General features: G+C 47.4%; 1 protein-coding gene across 1 annotated transcript in view; it reads left to right on the top strand.

Annotated features, from left to right (window-relative positions):
• LOC144510541 (uncharacterized) overlaps nt 1-24,077 on the top strand; it is a 109,342-nt gene that overhangs the window by 14,202 nt on the left and 71,063 nt on the right. Inside the window, exons 7-16 of the mRNA XM_078240052.1 lie at nt 396-474; nt 1,657-1,794; nt 5,194-5,356; nt 5,511-5,632; nt 7,712-7,852; nt 11,692-11,805; nt 17,452-17,580; nt 19,332-19,493; nt 21,144-21,308; nt 22,785-22,950. Of these exons, the coding sequence (XP_078096178.1) occupies nt 396-474; nt 1,657-1,794; nt 5,194-5,356; nt 5,511-5,632; nt 7,712-7,852; nt 11,692-11,805; nt 17,452-17,580; nt 19,332-19,493; nt 21,144-21,308; nt 22,785-22,950 (1,379 nt within the window). The remainder of the gene's footprint in view (nt 1-395; nt 475-1,656; nt 1,795-5,193; nt 5,357-5,510; nt 5,633-7,711; nt 7,853-11,691; nt 11,806-17,451; nt 17,581-19,331; nt 19,494-21,143; nt 21,309-22,784; nt 22,951-24,077) is intronic.

The following is a 24,077-nucleotide window of genomic DNA, read 5'->3' on the forward strand; positions in this document are numbered from 1 at the left end:
TCCATGATCAATTGCCTCTTAGTGTCTGAGGGACTAGCTAGGGTAAATACATGGACGGCACAGTGGCGCAGTCTGAAAGACGTGCTGGTTTGGTGGATTGACCATGCTAAATTCTCCCTCAGTGTAACCTGAACAGGCGCCGGACTGTGGAGACTCTGGGATTTCCACAGTAACTTCATTGCAGTGTTAATGTCAGCCTACTTGTGACACTAATTAATTAATAAATAAACATGGGGTTACGCGGATAGGGCTGGGGTTGGGATTGTTGTCGGTGCAGGCTCGATGGGCCAAATGGCCGCCTCCTGCACTGTAGGGATTCTGTAATTCTACGATTCTGTGAACATTCTGGTTGGGTTAACTGATGGGTTTGGTTTCTTTCTTTCTTCCCTTTGTAGTAAAGAGTTGCAGCTTATAGTTTTACAGAATATCCCTGCCCTCCATTACCTTCCTGGAGCAGTAGAAGTTGCGACAAAGGTAAATACCTGCCACTTTTAAGTTACTGAAGTTAAACAGTTTAAAAGTGTTTTATTGTTATATTCACAAATATAAATCAAAGTGCTTTATTTAAGCTTGAGCAAGCCACAAACCTGAACTACATTTCCAGCAATAAGTCTGCAGTAAGACTGCAAAAGAAAATATTGGACCACACCCAAGTTAGAGTACGCTTTTAAGTTTATTGTGCAGAATTGCAGGGCTACTTGGCCCAGTCTTCATACTGACAATCGTAAGGACTTGACAGTTTCTCAAATATTTCTACTTGCATCCTTGTCTACCACTTCTGCAAGTGCTGTCTGTTATTTTTATTTTCTGGCACAGTTCTGCTCTCATTCTTTCTAATTCCCCTCGAGAGGTTTTATGGCATAGAGATTGGGACCCCATCCATTTGACTGCAGACCTGCCACGCTGAATTCACTTCATGTATGCACAGACTTAACTAACCTGGGGTCACTGTCCAGGGAGAGGTGATCAAGGACAGGACGTATATATATTACCATGTTTTCTGTTTATTGCCAATCATTTCTGGCAGGGAAACATGTACTGATGGATTATTTTCTATAATAAATTGGCAAAAGCACAAATGCAGCATAATAAAGCAATAACATAATCTGCAGGTCTTATTTAATCACAGATACTACACACTCAGCTTTTTCTGTCTGAATTTTGTACCGAGGGTTTATGGTGTGCATGTATCCATCTGCTATATACAGAGATCTATCCTGTATTACAGAATCCCTACAGTGCAGAAGGAGGCCATTCGGCCCATCGAGTCTGCATCAACAACAAGCCCACCCAGGCCCTATCCCCGTAACCCCACGCATTTACCCTGCTAACCCCCTGATACTAAGGGGCAAGTTAGCATAGCCAATCCGCCTAACCTGCACATCTTTGGACAGTGAGAGGAAACCGGAGGAAACCCACGCAGACATGGGGAGAACTTGCAGACTCCACCCAGACAGTAACCCAAGGCCGGAATCGAACCCGGGTCCCTGTGAGGCAGCAGTGCTAACCACTGTGCCACCGTGCCGCCCATATTAAAGTAGCCTATGGGCTTTATTGTATACATTTTAAAATTAGATTTTAATTATAAAACAATACAGATGAAATAAAAATAACCTAATTCTTTCATTACTAATGCTGACGACCTTTTCTTTGTAGGTTAATTACACAGCAAGTGTGATAAACGGGACATTGAACATCATGTTGGATGGGGATAAACTGAATGCTTTCACCATTTTAACTATTGGTGCTTCTGGCTATAGTGAAATCTTCGAGATGACCCACACGTTCTCTCAGGTTTGCCCACCGTTTGATTCAATGCTTTATGCTTGTGTTCCTTTAACAGTACAGTATTATCTCTGATATATTGTGATTCAATTAGCATGATGTTGATTTTACTTCTGTGATTAATAGTTGTACATTTCATCCTATTTCTTTTATTTTTTTAATCGGAACATACCAATGTCTGGGCGGCACGGTGGCACAGTGGTTAGCACTGTGGCCTCACAGCGCCAGGGACCCGGGTTTGATTCCGGCTTGGTGATTTGCTTTTGGCGACTCGCTGCTTTCTACCAATGAACGACCAGTGCCAGCCCTTTGTCTTTTCCCAAACCTGGAGACTCCACTGTAGCAGCCCAGCCTCTCATTGAGTGCTCAGCCTCTTGCCCACAAAATGGTTCAGCCCCCTCTCCTTTATTAACCACACGGTGGCACAGTGGTTAGCCCTGCTGCCTCACAGCACCAGGGACCCGGGTTCAAAATCCAGCCTCGGGTCACTGTCTGTGTGGAGTTTGCACGTTCTCCCCGTGTCTGCGTGGGTTTCCTCCAGGTGCTCCGGTTTCCTCCTACAGTCCAAAGATGTGCGAGTTAGGCAGATTGGCCATGCTAAATTGTCCCTTAGTGTCAGGGGGAGTAGCTAGGGTAAATGCATGGGGTTATGGGGATAGGATTTGGGTGGGATTGTGGTCGGTGCAGACTTGATGGGCCGAATGGCCTCCTTCGGTACTGTAGGATTCTATGATTCTGAAATGGTTCAGCCCCTTCTCCTTTATTAACCACATGGTGGCGCAGTGGTTAGCACTGCTGCCTCACAGCGCCAGGGACCCGGGTTCGATTCCCAGCTTGGGTCACTGTCTGTGCGGAATCTGCACATTCTCCCCATGTCTGCATGGGCTTCCTCCAGGTGCTCCAGTTTCCTCCAACAGTCTGAAAGACGTGCTGGTTAGGTGCATTGGCCATGTTAAATTTTCCCTCAGTGTACCCGAACAGGCGATTCGGGCATTTTCACAGTAACTTCATTGCAGTGTTAAGCCAACTTGTGACACTAATAAACTTTAACTTTAAACTGATTATAAGCTGCCTTTCTATCGAGCTGAGCTCCGCATCAGAGGATAGATTTTGACTTTGTGAAATTGGGTGATAGCTGGTCGGCAGTTTCGACCCCTCCCAAGTTTTACTCCCATCGATCTCCATTGGAGAGATGTGAAGCTGACTCCGTAGGTAAAATCATCCCAGACAAGCATTGAGGATTGGAACCATTTCCAGGCCGTGGACCCACGGGTGTCTGCTGTCTGCACGGTGTCGGAACCCTATAGGAGGCAACCAATCAACAGGCTGGTTACTCGGTCACCATCCAATTAGAGATGGTGGGAGTGACTCCAACATGGGAGGCCCAATAGGAAGCAGTGTCTGGTCAAGTGGGCGCTGCTGAGGCAGGTTGGTAAGCACCAGGGTGCCTCGAAATGTAAACACACTCAGATCACCGCGGAATATGTTTTAAAAACAGAAGATCAATCGGGCCATCAGTGTGGAGGGGGGTAGCACGCCAAAGGAATGATTGTTGCTGCAACTGTTTCAGCTCTGCACATCTGGGCTTTGGGAGGAGGCCTGTCCAATACCTTTGAGAGTTCAGTCAGCATGGGATAATGGCCATTTATCCAGACCTTAGATTTAGTGATTGGCTGCCTGCCGTGTGTGGAATGAGCTGTTTATTCCTGTGGATGTCCACAACAACCCCCACCCCTCCCCCGTCCTCCCACACCTACCTTCAGCAAATTCACCCAGAGGCGAGGCAGCATCACAGAGCTGTGTCAGCGTGCTTTCGCGATACTTTCCAGACTTCTCTCCATTTGCAAAGCCGCCGGCAAAGGGATGACCCAGATTCCACACACTATCTGCCATTTTACACTATTATAGAAAGTGAGTGTATGCCCCGGGCATGCTAACATGGTGCCATCTTGGAGATGCCACCCCCTCACATTCCATCAGCATATGACTTCAATGATACACTGTCAGCCTCAAAGTAGACATCCGGCCAAGTGTGAGTCAGGCACGGGGCTGGCACATCAGGGAGACAGATATGCTGCCCTCAAGTTTACAAATTACAGTAATATACCCCATGGCGCACCATGTACCCCACGGCGTCCCATGTACCCCACGGCGTCCCATGTACCCCATTCTACACCATGTACCTCATGGTATATAATTTCTCGTGGACAGTTGGCTCAGAATTGATACAAATGAGCAGCAGTTGCAAAGTCTGGATCACCATCAGGAAGACGGTTTTGAACATCACCAACAACACACCAGCCACCATCACCAGGGTAACGAGGGTCAACATCTACACAACCAACACTGGCCTGGAATTTGCAAATATTTGACGGACCGGCAAAAATTCCATTGACCGGACCAGAAGATCTTGGTCCATGGGCAGGAGTCTCTATGCTCCGCGCCCCCTGATTGTGTTTTGTGGCGGCAAAGGCAGCCGACCATTGACTTTCCTGTCCCGCCACTGTAAATAGAGGTTTCCATTGTTCACACCCTCCACTGCCGGGAAGCCCGCAGCAAGGTGTCACCCTTGGCGGGACTGGGAGATCCCGCCCTCGGCAGGGTGGAAGATCCCACCCTATGTATGGAATGATTTCTCTGTGTCGGCACAGCTTCTAATTTTGGCTGTACTTTTTTAATTCATTCATGGGATGTGGGCTTAGCTGGCAAGGCCAGCACTTATTGCCCATCCCTAATTGCCCTTGAGAAGGTGGTGGTGAGCTGCCTTCTTGAACCGTTACAGTCCAAGTAATGTAGGTACACCCACTGTGCTGTTAGGAAGGAAATGTACAGTTGTTCATCATGTCCTGTTGTGTAACTTGACAGTGACATTCGGGCCTCCTCTTGTGCAGTGTTTAAGCCATGTAACCCACTCCTTTCTTAACTTGCTGTTCACCATCTGGGTGAGGTGTTCCAATGCATGTATCCTTCCCACTATTGTGCCTGGGCGGCTTGGTGGCACAGTGGTTCGCACTGCTGCCTCACGGTGCCAGGGACCCGGGTTCAATTCCCGGCTTGGGTCAATGCCTTTGCATAGTCTGCGCGTTCTCCCCGTGTCTGCGTGGGTTTCCTCCGGGTGTTCCGGTTTCCTCCAGCAGTCTGAAAGACATGCTGGTTAGGTGCATTGGCCATGCTAAATTTTCCCTCCGTGTACCCGAACAGGCACCAGAGTGTGGTGACTGGGGGATTTTCACAGTAACTTCATTGCAGTGTTAATGTAAGCCTACTGGTGACAATAATAAATAAACTTTAAAACTTAAGTCAAGCCAAGACTTTTACCTTGGATAACTGCACCATGATGGCCATCTATTTCTAGGAAGGGAATACACAATTACATTTGAATGATCTGTGTTTGTTTCGCCTTTACAGTTGAAAATAGTTCCTAAACAATTGGTCTGTAACACAGTTTACCAGAAGATTGGCCGGACATCCATGTTCAGTCACAACGCCACGTGGGAAGATCAGGAACTGAGATTTTTAGGGAGCTACAGTGGATCCTTCCCAAAGATATTTGGGCGCCATGAAACTCGGGGTAAATATATTGGGAAAATAATATGAAATTGTACCTTTTGATCTTCCAACCTGAACTATTTGGTCACTGATTCAGCAGATACATTACAATTTGGCAAATAATTTCTATTCTGCTTTCTGAACAAGATTAATGAGGCTTTGTCGTTCTTTTGTAGTGAACCTTTTCCACCCGTTTGCCATCCCATTACCTCGGCAGTCACAGCTCAGGATGAGCCTTTCTCACTCTCTCTTCAGTCACCAGGATGACATTGTAATTAACTGGGACAACAAGGATCAGGTTTGTTTGTTAAATATGAAATCTTTATTGTGACTGATAATAAGATAGAAGCCGTGACTTGTGAGATTTATTGTATTTACTAAGAATTTAACCCGAGGAATGTTTGGTCTGAATTGAGTCACTTTTTGAATTTATTCAAGGGGTTTGGGTGTCGCTGGCAATGCCAGCATCTATTCCCATCCTTAATTTGAGAAGGTGGTGGTGAACTACCTTCTTCAGCCACTGTTGCCCATGTGGTGTAGGTACAGCCACAGTGCTGTTAGGGCAGGAATTCCAGTGAAGGAACGGTGATATATTTCCAAGTTAGGATGGTGAGTGACTTGGAGAGGAACTTCCAGGTGGTGGTGTTCTCAGGTATCCGCTAGATGGTAGCGGTCACGGGTTTGGAAGGTGCTGTCGATGGAGCCTCAGTGAGTTCCTGCAGTGCATCCTGTAGATGGTGCACACTGCTACTACTGTTCGTCAGTGGTGGAGGGAGTGAATGTTTAAGGCAGGGATAGCAATCAAGCGGGGCTGCTTTGTCCTGGATGGTGGCGAGCTTCTTGAGTGTTGTTGGGGCTGCACTCATCCAGGCAAGTGGAGAGTATTCCATCACACTCCTGACTTGTGCCTTTGAAGTGATTTAAATCACTTTCCAATATTGGCCTGACTCCAAAGTTCTGGAGCTCCTGAAATACCCGCTTCCAAAATGGTGCCAGCAATGTCGGGGTGTCAACATGCAGGCTTCCACACTGCTCTTGTGCCGCTGGGAATTGAGCAGACTGGGAATGATGGTTGGAATCTCGGATTCAGCTCCCACCTGACATTCTTAAAGCCTGCTCAACAGAGAAATCCAGCCCAGTTTGTTCCGTTTACCCCCACCACCCCGGTAGCTTTTCAAATTGCTCTCTCTTCAGGGGCTAATCTCTTGAGGCTCGAGACTGCATGTGCCTCTGCCACACACTCAGGCAGTGTAGTCCAGATCCTAACCACTCACTGCTGAGAAATAAAATCCGGCACTGTGTAAAACAATTCTCTATGAGCCACTGGTAGAGACCAGGTAAAACCGCAAGCTGTCAAAAATATACACATCTCAGTGACTTTGGAAAAAATTCAATCAGACTCGGTTGGAATTTGGAAGCCACTTCTCCCTGGCATTTACCACGTCCTTTAGTAAACTAAAGTAAAGTTTATTTTAGTCACGTTACATTAACACTGCAGTGAAGTTACCGTGAAAATTCCCCAGTCGCCACACTCCGGTGCCTGTTCAGGTACACAGAAGGAGAATTCAGCATGGCCAATGCACCTAACCTGCATGTTTTTCAGACTGTGGGAGGAAACCGGAGCACCCAGAGGAAGCCCACGCAGACACGGGGAGAATGTGCAGACTCCACACAGACAGTGTCCCAAGCCGGGAATCGAACCTGGGTCTCTGGCGCTGTGAGGCAGTAGTGCTAACCAGTGTGCCACCGTGCTGCCCATACCAGTAACTCCACTTATGTATTTAATCCCATTCAAAAAGTAACCTAGGACGGGATTCACTGACCTCCCAGCCGCGTGTTTCCCACTGGCGGGAGGTGGTGCGTTGTTTGCTAGTGGCAGGATTCTCTGGTCCCACTGATGTCACCCCACACCGGCGGGAAACTAGTAGGTGAGGATGCGCTGCCGGCGGGACTGGAGAATCCCGCCGGCGGGACTGGAGAATCCCACCAGCGTGAACAGCCAGAGAATTCCGGCCCTGAAGTTTATGCTCTTCATTTTGGCTCTTCATCTTCTACAAGTGTAAGCAATGGAAGTGCAAATGTACTTTGATATCGGAAGAATAATACTTAGTGGAGCTTTTCAGGTGTTCCATAACTTTTAGGCAGGATTCTGGCTTAAAGGTGTTCAGTCAAAGTCCCACAGATGGTAGCTTCGTACAATTGGCTCCTCAGCCAAGCACATACACCAACTGCCCGAACCTGCGGTTCCTCTCGGACTGAGAAGGTTACTATGGCAACAACGCTTTGTATCATCAGTAGGGTAAAACTAATCTGTCTCACGATGGTATGATCCCAGCTCATGTTGGTCAGATATATTTTAAAAGTTTCTTTTGATTAGGTGGTTCTTTTAGCCTCTCTGAACTTGGATAATGATCAGCTGGAAAGCAGAGCGTACCTTCAGCATCCATTCCAACTCGCCTTGAAGAAGTTTGAGCTGCAGTGTCTTTCTGAAAGAAAAGAACAGAAGTACAATCAAAAGGTTGGAATAGTGAACGAGAGAGGGATGGGGGAGAGGTATCGCTGATTTTTTAAAATGTATTCCCCGCCTTCCCTTTGTAACCATCTGTCTCTGCTGATTAAAGAGCAGGCGACTTCACTCCACTGACACCTGTGCTAATGGCAATAACATTGTTCCCTGCTTAACGCCCAGGGCTGGGATTCTCCCGGCCCCTCGCCCGCAGCTGGGATTCTCCCGGCCCCTCGCCCGCAGCTGGGATTCTCCCGGCCCCTCGCCCGCAGCTGGGATTCTCCCGGCCCCTCGCCCGCAGCTGGGATTCTCCCGGCCCCTCGCCCACGGCTGGACTTCTCCCGGCCCCTCACCCACGGCTGGGATTCTCCCGGCCCCTCGCCCACGGCTGGACTTCTCCCGGCCCCTCACCCACGGCTGGGATTCTCCCGGCCCCTCACCCATGGCTGGGATTCTCCCGGCCCCTCGGCCGCAGCTGGGATTCTCCCAGCCCCTCGCCCATGGCTGGGATTCTCCCGGCCCCTCACCCATGGCTGGGATTCTCCCGGCCCCTCGCCCGGGGCTGGGATTCTCCCGGCCCCTCGCCCGCGGCTGGAATTCTCCCAGCCCCGCTGCAGTGAATGTAGTTTTGTCTGAACACCAAATTCTCTGATCCTACTGGCAGCAATGGTGGGACATGAATGAGATCAGAGAATCCAGCCCAAGTGTAGGATCAAGCCTGAAATAGGGTGTAATTCCTGCTCTTGTCAGCTTGGATTTTGTATGTTTCTCTTGTGGGGACAATGAATTGGATCCGATTGGAATTTGAATTAGTTTTTGGAGCAAGCAAGGAGATGGATTAAGCGCTTTCCCGCTCCACACTGCACATTGGCTTTGTAACTTTGGGAAAGGTGGACTCCCGCCAGCCAGTTTTCTGACGAGGACCCCCTCCCCTAGACCATCGGATATTTTTACATGAATGATGGTGGAAGTCATGAATGATGTGTGAAATAATTTGAACTTTTGCCTGATTTTAGAAGTCTCAGAAGGCATGTTGCCAAGAACAACCAAAGTCTTTCAAGCTAGCCTTTAAAATCTGATGAACCTTATTTGTATTACTTCATTGAAGATTGTTTTTACAAATTATAATTCTAAAACATTGGCCAAAAGATAATAATCATTGGAGCACAGCCTGATTCAGCACAAGATTCCTCTACACAGTGAGATCCTGTGACCAGGAATAAAACATGTGCAATGTATTTTATGTGTAATCCGAAAGAGATTAACACTATTACATCGCACTGAATGTTAAATGTTTGGATTCAAGCACTTCACTTCAAAGAGTTATTTATTTGATTTGATTTACTATTGTGACATGTATTAGTATATAGTAAAAGTACTGTTTCTTGCGTGCTATACGGACAAGGCATACCGTTCATAGAGAAGGAAAGAGAGTGCAGAATGTAGTGTTACAGTCATAGCTAGGGTGCAGAGAAAGATCAACTTAATGCAAAGTAGTTCCATTCAAAAGTTTGATGGCAGCAGGGAAGAAGCTGTTCTTGAGTCAGTTGGTACGTGTCCTCAGACTTTTGTATCTTTTTCCCGACAGAAGAAGGTGGGGGTCCTTGATTATGCTGGCTGCTTTTCCGAGGCAGCGGGAAATGTAGAAAGAGTCAATGGATGGGAGGCTGGTTTGGGTGATGGACTGGGCTTCATTCACAACCCTTTGTAGTTTCAGTTACTAAAAGATTCAGTTAAGAGATGGATAGCCCATTTTCTGTGTCAGTACAGAAATATTATTAGTTAATTACAGTCTAGGATCATTTCTAAAGAATGGGCTGTTTTGACGACCTTCTGTCATGTCCTTTAAACACCAGGTTAAAGTCCAACAGGTTTATTTGGTAGCACAAGCCATAAGCTTTCAGAGCGCTGCTCCTTCATCAGGGAATTCTGTTCACAAATAGGGCCTGTTTGTGAACAGAACTCCCACTCACCTGATGAAGGGGAAGCGCTCCAAAAGCTTGTGGCTTGTGCTACCAAATAAACTTATTGGACTTTAACCTGGTGTTGTGAGACTTCTTACTGTGTTTACCCCAGTCCAATGCCGGCCCCCACATCGTGTCCTTTAAATGCCATGGGTATCCTGCAAATGCGGCTGCTGCAATTAAGCCAGCAGCAGGGAACTGTCAGGAGTCCACTTAAGAGCCTCATCCGGCTGGCACTGAGATTTAACCACCTCCCAGCGCCCCCCTACCACCCCGGTCTGCCCACTCTTTTTCCCCTCGCTGGTGGCTGCAAGCCTGACTCCAGCAAGATCCCTCCCCACTTATCTTGAACACTGGCTGCATGGCTGGCCCGTGCTGCGGCTCCCGTGCTGCGGCTCCCGTGCTGCGGCTCCCGTGCTGCGGGTCCCTTGCTGCGGGTCCCTTGCTGCAGTACCTGCAGTGACCTTTCACACCAGTGGCACTGCTGAGACGTAAGAGAGCTGCTGGCTATTTGATTGGCCAGCAGCTCCCAGAGGCAGGGCAACCTCCCCCTAGATCCCAGTGGGGAAATCTGGGGACGAGGCCAACCCCGACATTATCACCAGAGGAGCGTAGACCCAGCCGCATTGAGAAAACAGCCCAAAGTCACTCCTCGACTAACACATTGGTCTGTGCGTCTTTTCTATCTTGTGAATATTAAAAATGTCAAGTTGATGGCACTGTACAAAGGAAAATCGGCTTGCTAAATACCCGTGAAAAATGATAGGTAGGTCAGGATAGTAAATGTCTGACTTCCCTCCTCCATCTCGAACTGCTCTTGAGCTACTGTTAGATGTTTCTAATGTCACCCTGCACAATAATGAGGCAGGGAGTATAACAGACTGTTAAAGTCTGCCATATAAATATCATCCGAGCTCACTCAGTCTAGACTTTGTTTCTCCATCAGACGCTGATCCCCATCATTGGTGACAACTGCTGCGACAGTTGATGCTATTGATGCAATTTGAAAATGGTTTCGCTATGTACCCACCGTCAATCTTTCCAGCCAGTGTTCCACACTTGTCTAGAGAGAAGGCTGCTCCAGTTCAGATCCTATTCTAAAACAGTTTAGGGTTTTACTTTTAATTTTAACAGACTGAGTGTGACAAGCCTGGAGGGAGGCACCCTTTACCTTATCACCCGGGTCTGACTCAGACTAATTAAAATTAAGACAAAGGCAAAATACTGCGGATGCTGGAATCTGAAACTAAAACAGAAAATACTGGAAAATCCAGCATGGTGGAACAGTGGTTAGCACTGCTGCCTCACAGCGCCAGGGACCCAGGTTCAATTCCCGGCTTGGGTCACTGTCTGTGTGGAGTTTGCATGTTCTCCCCATGGGTTTCCTCTGGATGCTCCGGTTTCCTCCCACAGTCCAAAGATGTGCAGGTTAGGTGGATTGGCTGTGCTAAATTGCCCCTTAGTGTCAGGGGGGACTAGCAGGGTAAATGCATGGGGTTATGGGGATAGGGCCTGGGTGGGATTGTGGTCGGTGCAGACTCAATGAGCCGAATGGTCTGCTTCTGCACTGTAGGAGTCTGTCTATGAATCGCTGCAGGTCTGACAGCATCTGTGGAGAGAGAATAGAGCCAACATTTCGAGTCAGGGTGACCCTTCGTCAGAGTGACAAATAGCCATCCAGACTATTTGGGTCCATTCTCCATCCACAGATGCTGTCAGACCTGCTGGGATTTTCCAGCAATTTTCTGTTTTTGATTAAAATTAAGGCCAGGCAACAGTAATAAATGATGAAGAGTAACTTGGAACAACAATTGTGTTTAATATGAACTGTAACCTTGTGTACAATAGAACAATATGAAGCCTGACTAACATTCATTTAATCTTTAGGCTCATGTTGCCTGGAATGGCGGCCAACCCATTGACCTTAAATTTACATTGGAATGCAAATTGGAAAGCAATTTAACGGCGTGGGATACATGCATGGACTTCACCTCAGGCCAGGTATTCCTTATCCACAATTACACCATTGGGTCCGCGGTACAAGCCTGAGATGAAATGTTTAGTTATCTGGCTAGCTCAGATGGTTAGAGCATAATGCTAATAACGCCAAGGCTGTGGGTTCAATCCCCGTACGGGCTGCACGCAATTACATGCGCTGGTGGGGCGGCACGGTGGCACAGTGGTTAGCATTGCTGCCTCACAGTGCTAGGGAGCCGGGTTCAATTCCCGGCTTGGGGTGCTGTCTGTGTGGAGGGTGCATGTTCTCCCAGTGTCTGCATGGGTTTCCTCCGGGTGCTCCAGTTTCCTCCCAGAGTCCAAAGATGTGCAGGTTAGGTGCATTGGCCATGCTAAATTCTCCCTCAGTGTACCCGAACAGGCGCCGGAGTGTGGCAACTACGGGATTTTCACAGTAACTTCATTGCAGTGTTAATGTAAGCCTACTTGTGACACTAATAAATGAAAAAAAAACAGGTTCCTGGTGTTTTTGTAGTATAGTGTTTATCACGTTTGCCTAACACTGAAAAAGGCCCCCGCTTTGAACCCAGGCAGAAACATTTGTGCAGGGTTTTAACCTGAGAGTGAGGAAAGGAGCGATTGCACCAACAGCACGGTGGCACAGTGTTAGCACTGCTGCCTCACAGCGCCAGGGACCCGGGTTCAATTCCTGGCCTCGGGTCACTGTCTGTGCGGAGTTTGCATGTTCTCCCCGTGTCTGCCTGGGTTTCCTCCGGATGCTCCAGTTTCCTCCCACAGTCCGAAAGATGTGCTGGTTAGGTGCATTGGCCATGCTATATTCTTCCTCAGTGTACCCGAACAGGCGCCGGAGTGTGGCAACTACGGGATTTTCACAGTAACTTCATTGCACTGTTAATGTAAGCCTACTTGTGACACAAATAACAAATAAATAAAATATTGCCTTTTATAGTAGTTAACAGAACTGGGACTCTGACTTTCTCTCCTGGCATTTTCCATGTTATGTGGGGGTCACCCACTCAGAGTTAACAGAACTGGGCTGCATTTCCAAAAATATGTTACACGTTTCCGTTTTTCAGCTATATTTTTGTTATTTGAGATTTTTGTTTCGAGGGAATAAAATATTTTTGACGAAGAGAAGCCATTACCCAATAAAAAAGTCAGAGTAAATTGCAACCATAGGTACTACTCATGTGAGAATTACTTTTAAATACACAATTACATCCAGATTCAGAAATGCTTCTTCTGGATTAGAACGGCTCTGTGAAGTTAAGTCAATCACAGAGAACACTAAAGGACAAGTATCATAATAAAATATACCAGCATCGTGCAGTGAAATGTCTGCATTGCTCTGATTCACCTGCTCATTCTTGTTTCCAAATTCCAACCCCCCATCGCCCCACCCAATGTCTGGAACCTCTACCAGACCGATGAGCAGAATCCCTCGAGAGCTGGAAATGAGGAGGGCAGGGATATGTCATTGTGCAGGAGGTCAAATATCAGCTTCCCGGAGGCCGGATGGAAGTTGGGAATTAAGTTGCCAATGGTGGACCTTGGTTGCTGACGGCAAATCATGGAAACCAATTTTTACAGCATTGCAATGTCAATGGTTATCATTGGTTAGCACTGCTGCCTCACAGCGCCAGGGATCCAAGTTCCATTCCGGCCTTGGGTCACTGTCTGTGTGGAGTTTGTATATTCTTCCTGTTTCTGCGTGGGTTTCCTCCGGGTGCTCCGGTTTCCTCCCACACTCCAAAGATGTGCGGGTTATGTTGATTGGCCATGCTAAATTGCCCCTTAGTGTCAGGGGGATTAGCAGGGTAGATGCGTGGGGTTATGGGGATAGGGCCTGGGTGGGATTGTTGTCGGTGCTGGTTCGATGGGCTGAATGATCTCCTTCTGCACTATAGGATTCTATGATTCAGTGCATATTTAACGAAACACATAGGCTGGGATTTTATGCTCCCATTATTTTTGGGCGGGTTTGTCGATGGGAACAGAAAATCTCGCGAGAAATCCAAATCATGTTTCACGCCAAAATAAAAACGTGGCGTGATTGTCCCGTCCCCGCCTCTGGCCCTGCCCCCGGCCAGTGGCATAACAGGATTTCCAACGTTCAACATCAGGAACATCATTTCTACATATTAACATTTCATTATCAGGCCTCTGCGCCACCTTCCGAAAGTCCATTCACATCGGCGTGAGTGCAGACCCATGGGAATTCCGACTGGTCTCCTAAGGCATAGGCCTGGCGAGCAGACTTCCCAGAGGAGCTTGGGTGAGTGCATCACTCGGAGTAGACGGTCATGCTGGAGCCCTGGCCACTACCCGGCGGCACGGTAGCACAGTGCTTAGCACTGCTGCTTCACAACTCCAGGGACCTGGGTTTGATTCCCGGCTTGGGTCACTGTCTGTGTGGAGTTTGCACATTCTCCTCGTGTCTGCGTGGGTTTCCTCCAGGTGCTCCGGTTTCCTCCCACAGTCCAAAGATGTGCGGGTGAGGTTGATTGGCCATGCTAAAAATTGCCCCTTAGTGTCCTGAGATGCATAGGTTGGAGGGAATTAGTGGGTAGATATGGGGGTAGGGCCTGGGTGGGATTGTGGTCGGTGCAGACTCGATGGGCCGAATGGCCTCTTTCTGTACTGTAGGGTTTCTATGATTTCTATGATACCCAGGCACTGGCCCCAGGGCACTGCCCTTTTGCTCCAGTGGGGACACGGGGAGTTTCTTTGGTGCATTGGAGTGGCCTTTGGAAATGGCACCCCGATCAATCTTCGGGGGTGAGCTCCGCCACTGGGACCGCCCCTCACCATTGTCAAGGACAACACAGCAGACAAAGCTGCCATTGGTGCCGGTGGCTTCAGTGCCACTTTTCCCGCCCGCTATCGGCCTTCGCCAATATTCAGAAAAACTCACTGCGTGGAAGCCATTTTTAAAGTTGGTCGGTCTGAGAGCAATAACCCCCCCCCCCCCCCCCCCGCCCCCAGCCCACCACCACTCCCCCACCGCCATAAAATTCACCCCCATGATATTCGAATCAATTTTGGGGGGAAAAAATTGAAATTGCATTTTTTTAGCAGTAAAATTCCCAGCAACACAGGAGTTGACGAATGTGGAACATTAAAGGCAGAGTGACTAAGAAGGTCCAAAGCAAGTGATGCCAAACTCACTTTGAACAGTGGTTTTGATCCAGCCAAATTCTGAAGAGCACATTCAGTAAAGGTTACTGAAATGAAGATAAAGCACCATGAAGCCCGCGTCTTAATTGTCATTCCCACACTGCAGCAGTGAGTATACCTAAAGGATACTTCACTGACTGTGGAGTGCTCTGGAACACTGTAATAAGTCCTCAGAGGCAGAAGTCCCTCCACCAAAATCCCTTTATTTAAAGTCTGACAACAGCATACAGAGAGTTTTCAGTCAGCAATCTACACTCGGAGTCCCAGAGGAACTGACACTCCGGGTTCAGTACAAAGCAAGAGGCTCCCTGATTGGTCCTTAATCAGGGAGCTCATATTCTAACAGGCCCATCTCGATTGCCTGATTAAAATTATTACAAACACCAGGAGATGTTGAAAGACGCACTATATAAAATTCAAATTTGAGTTATAACCTCCCCGCCACTCCCCAATCACCAGAGACTGTGCACAACGTGGGAATGAGAATCCGCACCCATATATCAGGGCACCAAGAATAACTTTCTGCAGCTTTTGATCAGAATTTTTCATGGGACTGAAGACTGGGAAAACAACAAAGAATTGAATTTGGATCAAAACATTGATTGGTTGATCCTTATGGTTCAGCGTTGAAGGCCCAGTAACTTTTAGCTTTGGCACCAATTATTAATGAGTCATTCACTTGATGGGCTGAATAGCCCTTTCTCACCCATTAGTAATCGAGAATGTTGTTGGTAAATGGCCATAAAGCAATAATTGTTTTACATTGAATTGGGAGGGGTTGGTTTAGCTCACTTGGCTGGACGGCTGGTTAGTGCTGCAGAGCGACGCCAACAGCGCGGGTTCAATTCCCATACCGGCTGAAGTTATTCATGAAGGCCCCCCCCCCCCACCTTCTCAACCTTGCCCCTCGCCTTCTCAACCTTGTCCCTCGCCTGGGGTGTGGTGATCCTCAGGTTAAATCACCACCAGTCAGCTCTCCCCCTCAAAGCCTATGGCCATCTGGGACCATGTTGAGATGATATTGGATGAGGTGACTAAGAATTTAAAGTCCTAAAGGAGATTGGCTGTTAACAGGTCAGACAATGATTATGATTGTGGTTAGCTACATCCTGGCTATATCTCTTGTTTGTGCACATTGTGGATAAAATTATGAATATTGTTTCCAAATGGCTTCAGGTGGTGTGGACCAATTAGTTTAGTTCATTTATTAATGTCACAAGTAGGCTTCCATTAACACCTCAATGAAGTTGCTGTAAAATCCTCTAGTGACAAACTCCGGTGCCTGTTCGGGTACACTGAGGGAGAATTTAACATGGCCAATCCACCTCACCTGCACATCTTTGGGTGGGAGGAAACCGGAGCACCCGGAGGAAACCCACGCAGACACGGGGAGACCCAAGCCGGGAAATGAACCCGGGTCCCCGGCGCTGTGAGGCAGCAGTGCTAACCACTGTGCCACCATGCTGACCCAATTAGTTGACATAGTAGGTATGGTGAGGAAGACCAGTCACCTGATCGAAGCTCATCTTCCGCATCACTTTATCTGGTTGGTTTGTTTTTTTCTTTCATGATTTAGGGCTACATCAGCTTACCAGATGTCCAGCATGCTCTGTGTGAACATTCTGCCTTCATCTGTTTGAGTCTCTGCCCTCTTTTGCTCTATGCCTATTCTAGACTAATTAGGATCTGTATCCCTTTGTGAACTTCCTTCACTGCTGCCTCCCTGTGCTTGAGGTTACCATTAGGGGAGATGTTGGTGTCGTGATATTGTCACTGGACTCTCAACCTAGAGACCCAGGGTATTGCTCCTGGAACCCGGGTTCAAATTCAATAAAAATCTGGAATTAAAAGTCTACTGATGACCATGAAACCATTGTCGATTGCTGTAAAAACCCACCTGGTTCACTAATGTCCTTCAGGGAAGGAAATCTGCTGTCCTTACTTGGTCTGGCCTATATGTGACTCCAGAGCCACAGCAATGTGGTTGACTCAACTGCCCTCTGAAATGGCCTAGCGAGACACTCAATTCAAAGTAATTGGGGATGGAGAACAAATGCTGGCCCAGCCAGCAATGCCCACGTCCCGTGAATTAATTTTTTAAACAACAACTGACACAGGAAAATTCAAACATCTTCTGTAATATATTGAAAATTATATGGTGTATTTTGTCCACCTGAGGCTACCATACCCACATGTACCAGCAAAGGGAGTAGTAGAGAGAATACTGATAAAGAAGGCTCCACATCTAACAGCAGGTGCCATTCTAATTCTGAATGTCTCTGGTTGATTATATAATGGTTTCGGTCCCAAGAACGTCACATCTTCCTGTTCAAGCTCCTTGCCCATCTGGTGAGTAAGACAGTAGAATAATGGCGAATAGTAACTGAAAATAGTGAGGTGGGAACGCTGCGTATTAATAGTTGTGTTTTATGACAGTAATGGAGCTAATGCCATGCACAGCTGTTTGAGTGAAGCACTGTTGTGTCTATCCAGCTACAGCCTTTGCTTCTGATACAGTCTCTACACGGCTGTGGATCTGCCAGACAAACTCAGAACACTTTTACGGAGAGTATGGAGCTGCATTGGGATGACAAGAAGATCAATCAAAGCTTTGAATATCAGGTAAAGATAAGTATTTCGGAAAGGAAGCTAATCTGTTGAGCTGTGATGTACTGTTAGTGTTAGTGCCCCTTGTATAGTCAACCCCTACTTAACAACTTGAGCCTAATTTTGTGTCAAAGTTGTACACCCCAGGCATTTTATATTTTTGTGCTGAAAGTTGCTATTAAAAATACAATTTACCTCTGAACATAGGTTTTCAGCAATTTGAATACCATCAATGAATATTGATAATGTTCCCAGAAGTGATTATATCACATGGTTATTTATAGGTTGGAACTGAGTTTCACCTCAGGAAGTTGTGTAAAATGGACAATAATGCAAACAGTCCATATCTCACATATGGGCAGCACAGTGGTTAGCACTGCTGCCTCACAGCGCCAGGTTCAATTCCCGCGTTGGGTCACTACCTGTGTGGAGTTTGCATGTTCTCCCCGTGTTTGCGTGGGTTTCCTCCGGGTGCTTCGGTTTCCTCCCGTACTCCAAAAGCGTGCGGGTTAGGTTGATTGGCCATGTATCAGGAGGATTAGCAGGATAAATGTATGGGGTTACGGGGATAGGGTGGGATTGTGGTTGGTACAGACTGAATGGGCCAAATGGCCTCCTTCTGTACTGTAGAGATTCTTTGAAGTAAATGGAAAGTAACTTCAGGTGGAGCCTAAAATGGTATAGTAGTGGAATTTCAGAGAAAAAGATCCCATTGAATCCCCACAGTGCAAAAGGCAGCCATTTGGCCCATTGAGTCTGCACTAACTCCCCAAAAGAGTATCTTACCCACGCCCACCCTCCCTATCCCCATAATCCCACACATTTACCATGGCTAATCCACCTCACACATCTTTGGACACTAAGGGACATCTTAGCATGGCCAATCCATCTAACTGTTGGAGGAAACTGGAGCACCTGGAGGAAACCCATGCAGAGGTCGTGGTGGTGGTGATCGAATGCGCAAACCCCACACAGACAGTGACCCGAGACCGGAGTCGAACCCGGGTCCGAAGTTCCCTGACTGCCGTAGAATGTGACACTGTCTAGAGAAGGAACTTTGACATTTGTTTCTGGACCAAACTGTACTCTACCCTGGATGAGACCTGAACCCACAACCCTTGGCTTAGGAGGTCAATGCCTTATCCATTAGGCCACTGGGGCTGAGCTAACCTCATGACAGAGTTCACCCTTATTAAACTCATCATTATTTTAATATTCTATAATTCTCTCATTGATGTCTTAAAACACTGATGTTTTAAGTAGTTACAGAATAGCAGTTGCAGCTTGTGGAGTCAGCTGCCAAAAGTGTTTGACATATTTATTTGACGTTCTCTCCGTGTCTGCGTGGGTTTCCTCCGGGTGCTTCAGTTTTCTCCCACAGTCCAAAGATGTGCGGGTTAGGTGGATAGGCCATGCTAACTTAACCTTTAGTGTCAGGGGGACTAGCTAGGGTAAATGCATGGGGTTATGGGGATTGGGCCTGGATGGGATTGTGATCGGTGTAGACTCGATGGGCCGATTAGCCGCCTCCTGCACTGTAGGGATTCTATGAGCTATGAATTTAGGTGCTGTTGTAGTTATCAACTTGTATCTCAAAGATAACATAGGAATGTGCAATAGTCTAGATCTAATCTGTGCCGCACTCACCAACAATCCCCCGGAAAGAAACTGTGCAGTGCGAAGGTTCCAGGAGAGGATATTTTATAGAGAAGTGTCACAGCGTGATGGAACGCAGCCCTTTGTCATTTAATTTCCATTTTCTACAGAATAACAGACCAACGAGACCAGACAACATGTGGATTGCTGCCACTTTCACGAACATTATCCAATCATCTTGTGAGAGGCAGGACATTCTCGGGAGGATGCAGACTGATTATCACAAGCAACTGCACCATTACCTCAAAGTGGCCGTCTGCAACATGTCAAATGTGGGAACTGTTTTGTTTTAGCTGTTAGAATTGTTTTGTTTCGTTCTCAGACATCCCGCAGGACTTTTTATGAAGACTCATTGGTCTAGATTTTAACTTTGTTCCTTTTAAACCTCGTTAGCATCTGTATTACAATCTGAGCAAGGCCGTTGGTTGGTCATCATTTTGTAATATAAGCTGTGGGTTCAATCTGAAATAATAAGAAGTGGGCCCAGTGTGTTACTAATGGGGTTTCTCAGCCGGTTAAGCTATGAAACCAACAGAAACCACGGTGATCCCCGCCTCCATCTCCAGCCTGAGCTGAAGTAACAGGGTGGATTTTTTTTGGGGGGGTGGGATGCCCAGCCCCCGACTGAAACGGCCATCAGCACCATGGCAACTGGAAACCCAACTGCCCCCAGCAATAATACACTTGGGGCAACTTAAATTAGTTCAGCTTTGAAAGTTCCGCCACCCACCCACCTCCGCCCTCAAGAGCTGCCGGCCCATCGGATTGGTGGGCAGCCGTCCAGTAGCGGCAGTGTCACTGGGACCAAATGGTGACATCGCTGGCACTCCAGCAGGCCCAAAAATGGGGATCATCAGCTACAGGACGCTGGTGAATGGGATGGGATCACAGGGGCTAGTCAAGGTGGCTCTGGCATGAGTGGGCAGGGAAGGTATGGTGTAAACGGCAGGGTGGTGTCTTGCGTAGGAATTGCCCTTGCCACCAACAGTTCCCTCCATTGGGCACAGAATGTCTGAGAGATTAGGATCACCCACCAACTTGTCTCCATGGCCTGCTCCTCACTGTTTAAATACCACTGCTGGTGGGATGATGTCCCTAGGTGGCCCCCAGCAGCCTCAGTTGGCCTATAAGCACTGCTGCCTCACAGGGCCTGGGTTCGATTCCTGGCTTGGGTGACTATCTGTGGGAGTCTGCACGTTCTCCCTGTGTCTGCATGGGTTTCCTCCCACAGTCCAAAAGACGTGCTGGTTAGGTGCATTGGCCATGCTAAATTCTCCCTCAGTGTACCCAAATGGGTGCTGAAGTATGGTGACTAGGGGATTTTCACAGTAACCTCATTGCAGTGTTAATGTAAGCCTACTTGTGACAATAATAAATAAAAAAATGATAAGTGAATAGGCCACTCTCGACTCTTCTCACCCCGGGTTTAATTGATAGGTGTTGGGGAGGTAAACAGGTTCGCCATCCTCGGCCTACCTGCCCCATTATATGGCCCTCCCTCCACTGTCCAGTCCAGAGGAGCATTTAGTTGCAATCAAAGGCAAAACTTCTGCCCAGAAGGGGAAAATCAAGCAGGAAATTCCCCTTCCAGGGGCCAGGAACCACATCAGCAACCAGCAGGCTGATTAAAGGATTTAATCCGGACCGGGCTCCAGGACCGCGCTCCAGGAGATGACCATAACCGGAACTGCCAGCCCCATGAAGGGCAGTATTGGGATTGGCTCATATCACTACTGGTCAAAGAGTCACCCTCCGCTATAGCCTTGTGGGTGGAGTCCAACACCCTCCCTTCAACAGGGAGCTGGCAAAAATGCTGGAGAGCAGATGAGAGGGGGGGAATTTGACAGAAAGAATGGGACAAAAAGAAAAATGAAGTATTCATGAGGTAACAATATAATAAAAAGCTTCCACTGTGTTTGCAGTCTGTCAAACTGTCAGGAAAACATCAGCGGAACATAGGAGACGTGGTCCTGTCATCCCAAACCCGAGTCAGTCTTTCCGGTGATGAGAAACATGACATGGTGTTGGGAATGTCGCTGCGGAATGGTGGACAGGCTGACATGAAGAACTACTCTCTTGATCTGGAGGTATTAAGTTGACTTTGTGGAAGGATACGCTATATTTGACATTTGTCTAGCATTAGGCTCAAGGGGCCGAGTGGCCTACTCCTGCTTCTCATTCATATGTTTGCATGTCAACTATTGAATTACTATTTGCCACCAGCAGTTCCCTCCATTGCCTAACAATTAGCCTAACAAATTTGATTGAATTGTTTGTGTGTGGATGAGGGTAGTGCGGTTGATGTAGTTTACATGGATTTCAGCAAAGCCTTTGACAAAGTCCCACATGGGAGACTTATTAAGAAGGCAAATGCACATGGGATACAGGGTGATCTGATAATACATAATTGGCTTAGCGGTAGGAGACAGAGGGTGATGACAGACGGCTGCTTTAGTGACTGGAGTGACCAGTGGCGTACCACAGGGATCCGTGCTGGGCCCCTACTGTTCATCATTTATATAAATGACATAGATGACTATGTGAGGGTATGGATCAGTAATTTGGCCGGGTGGTTAACTGAGGTTGAGTGTCTTGGGTTACAGGAAGATATTGACGAGATGGTCAAATGGGTAGATAAGTGGCGGATGGAATTTAACCCTGAAAAGTATGAGGTGATTCACTTTGGAAGGAGTAATTTGACAAGGAAGTATACTATGAAAGGTCTGACACTGGGAAGTTCCGAAGAACAAAGGGACCTTGGCGTGTTTGTCCATAGATCTCTGAAGGTGGAAAAGCAGGTTAATAGGGTGGTGAAAAAGGCATATGGCACACTCGCCTTTATCAGTTGGGTGTAGGTTACAAAAGCAATTGGTTTAGTGTCCAAGAATACTTCAACTTGATGCCACAGACATTGAAAATGTTAAGTAATTTTAGCACATATGAACTTAGTAAAAAGTAAAATTGCCATCTTGGATTGTCAGTCAGTGATAGAATAGAATCTCAGAATACGACAGTGCAGAAGAGGCCCTTTGGCCCATCGAGTCTGCACCGATGCATGAAAGGCCCTGACCTGCCCACCTAATCCCACTTGCCAGCGCTTGGCCCATAGCCTTGAATGTTATGGCGTGCCAAGTACTCATCCAGGTACTTTTTAAAGGATGTGAGGCATCCTGCCTCCACCACCCTCCCAGGCCTTGCATTCCAGACCGTCACCACTCTCTGGGTAAAAAACGTTTTTCCTCAAATCCCCCTAAACCAGCCACCCCTCACTTTTAACTTGTGTCCCCTCGTAACTGACTTTTCAACTAAGGGGAACAGCTGCTCCCTATCCCTATTATGAGGGATCCATGCCCCTCACAATCTTGAACACCTCAATCAGGAATCATATCTTCCTGTAACCCAAGACACTTGATCTCAGTTAACCACCCGGCCAATCCTTTTGTCAACAGCAAATTTACTGATTTAAAATTTACTAGTCTTGTCATAATTTTGGATGCACTCCCAGGTTAAAATACAAAAACTGGAAATGTTGATTTTTTTTTTTTCTTTTGCTTCCTTCACAGTGGAAGACTTCTGAAGCCAGTCACCTCGGCCTGCTGGGAATTTACACAGCGTCTGCCCGCAGGAGAAGAGTCGTACTCGAGGGACAGATTGATTACCGAGAGAAAATCAAACTCGCCGGCACACACGAGAAGGGATGTCAGCAGTACTACACTGGATACACTAACGGTACACAACTCTTACAGGGCTTGATAGGGTCAGACCATAAGATAAGAGATAGGTGCAGAATTAGGCCACTTGGCCCATCGAGTCTGCTCTGCCATTTAATCATGGCTGATAAATTTCTCAACCCCATTCTCCCACTTTTTCCCCGGAGCCCTTGATGCCCTTACCAATCAAGAACCTATCTATTAAAATAAAAAGAACAAAGAAAATTACAGCACAGGAACAGGCCCTTCGGCCCTCCAAGCCTGCACCGACCATGCTGCCTGTCTGAACTAAAACCCCCTACCCTTCCGGGAACCATATCCCTCTATTCCCATCCTATTCGTGTATTTGTCCAGACACCCCTTAAAAGTCACTACCGTATCCACTTCCACTACCTCTCCCGGCAGCGAGTTCCAGGCACCCACTACCCTCTGTGTAAAAACTTGCCCTCGTACATCTCCTTTAAACCTTGCCCCTCGCACCTTAAACCTATGCCCCCTAGTAATTGACTCTTCCACCCTGGGAAAAAGCTTCTGACTATTCACTCTGTCCAAGCCCCTCATAATCTTGTAGACTTCTATCAGGTCTCCCCTCAACCTCCGTTGTTCCAGTGAGAACAAAGCAAGTTTCTCCAACCTCTCCTCATAGCTAATGCCATCCGTACCAGGCAGCATCCTGGTAAATCTTTTCTGTATCTCTGTCTTAAATACAATGACTTGGCCTCCACAGCCTTCTGTGGCAATGAATTCCATAGATTCACCACCCTCTGGCTGAAGAAATTCCTCCTCATCTCGGTTCTAAAGGGTCGTCCCTTTATTCTGAGGCTGTGCCCTCGGTTCCTAGTCTCTCCTACTAATGGAAACATCTTCCCCTGGTCCACTCTATCCAGGCCTTTCATTATTCTGTGGGTTTCAATGAGATCCCCCCTCATCTTTCTAAACTCCATCGAGTACAGACCCAGATGTTACCCCTAGCTGGTGTGACACTCTGTAACACTTGGAAGCACAAAACTATTTAATAATAAATAGTAATAAATAGGGACGCCACGGTGGCACAGTGGTTAGCACTGCTGCCTCACAGCTCCAGGGACCCGGGTTCAATTCCGGCCTTGGGTGTCTGTGTGGAGTTTGCATGTTCTCCCCGTGTCT

This window comes from Mustelus asterias, chromosome 23, assembly GCF_964213995.1.
Source record: "Mustelus asterias chromosome 23, sMusAst1.hap1.1, whole genome shotgun sequence".
Classification (NCBI taxonomy): Eukaryota; Metazoa; Chordata; class Chondrichthyes; order Carcharhiniformes; family Triakidae; genus Mustelus; species Mustelus asterias.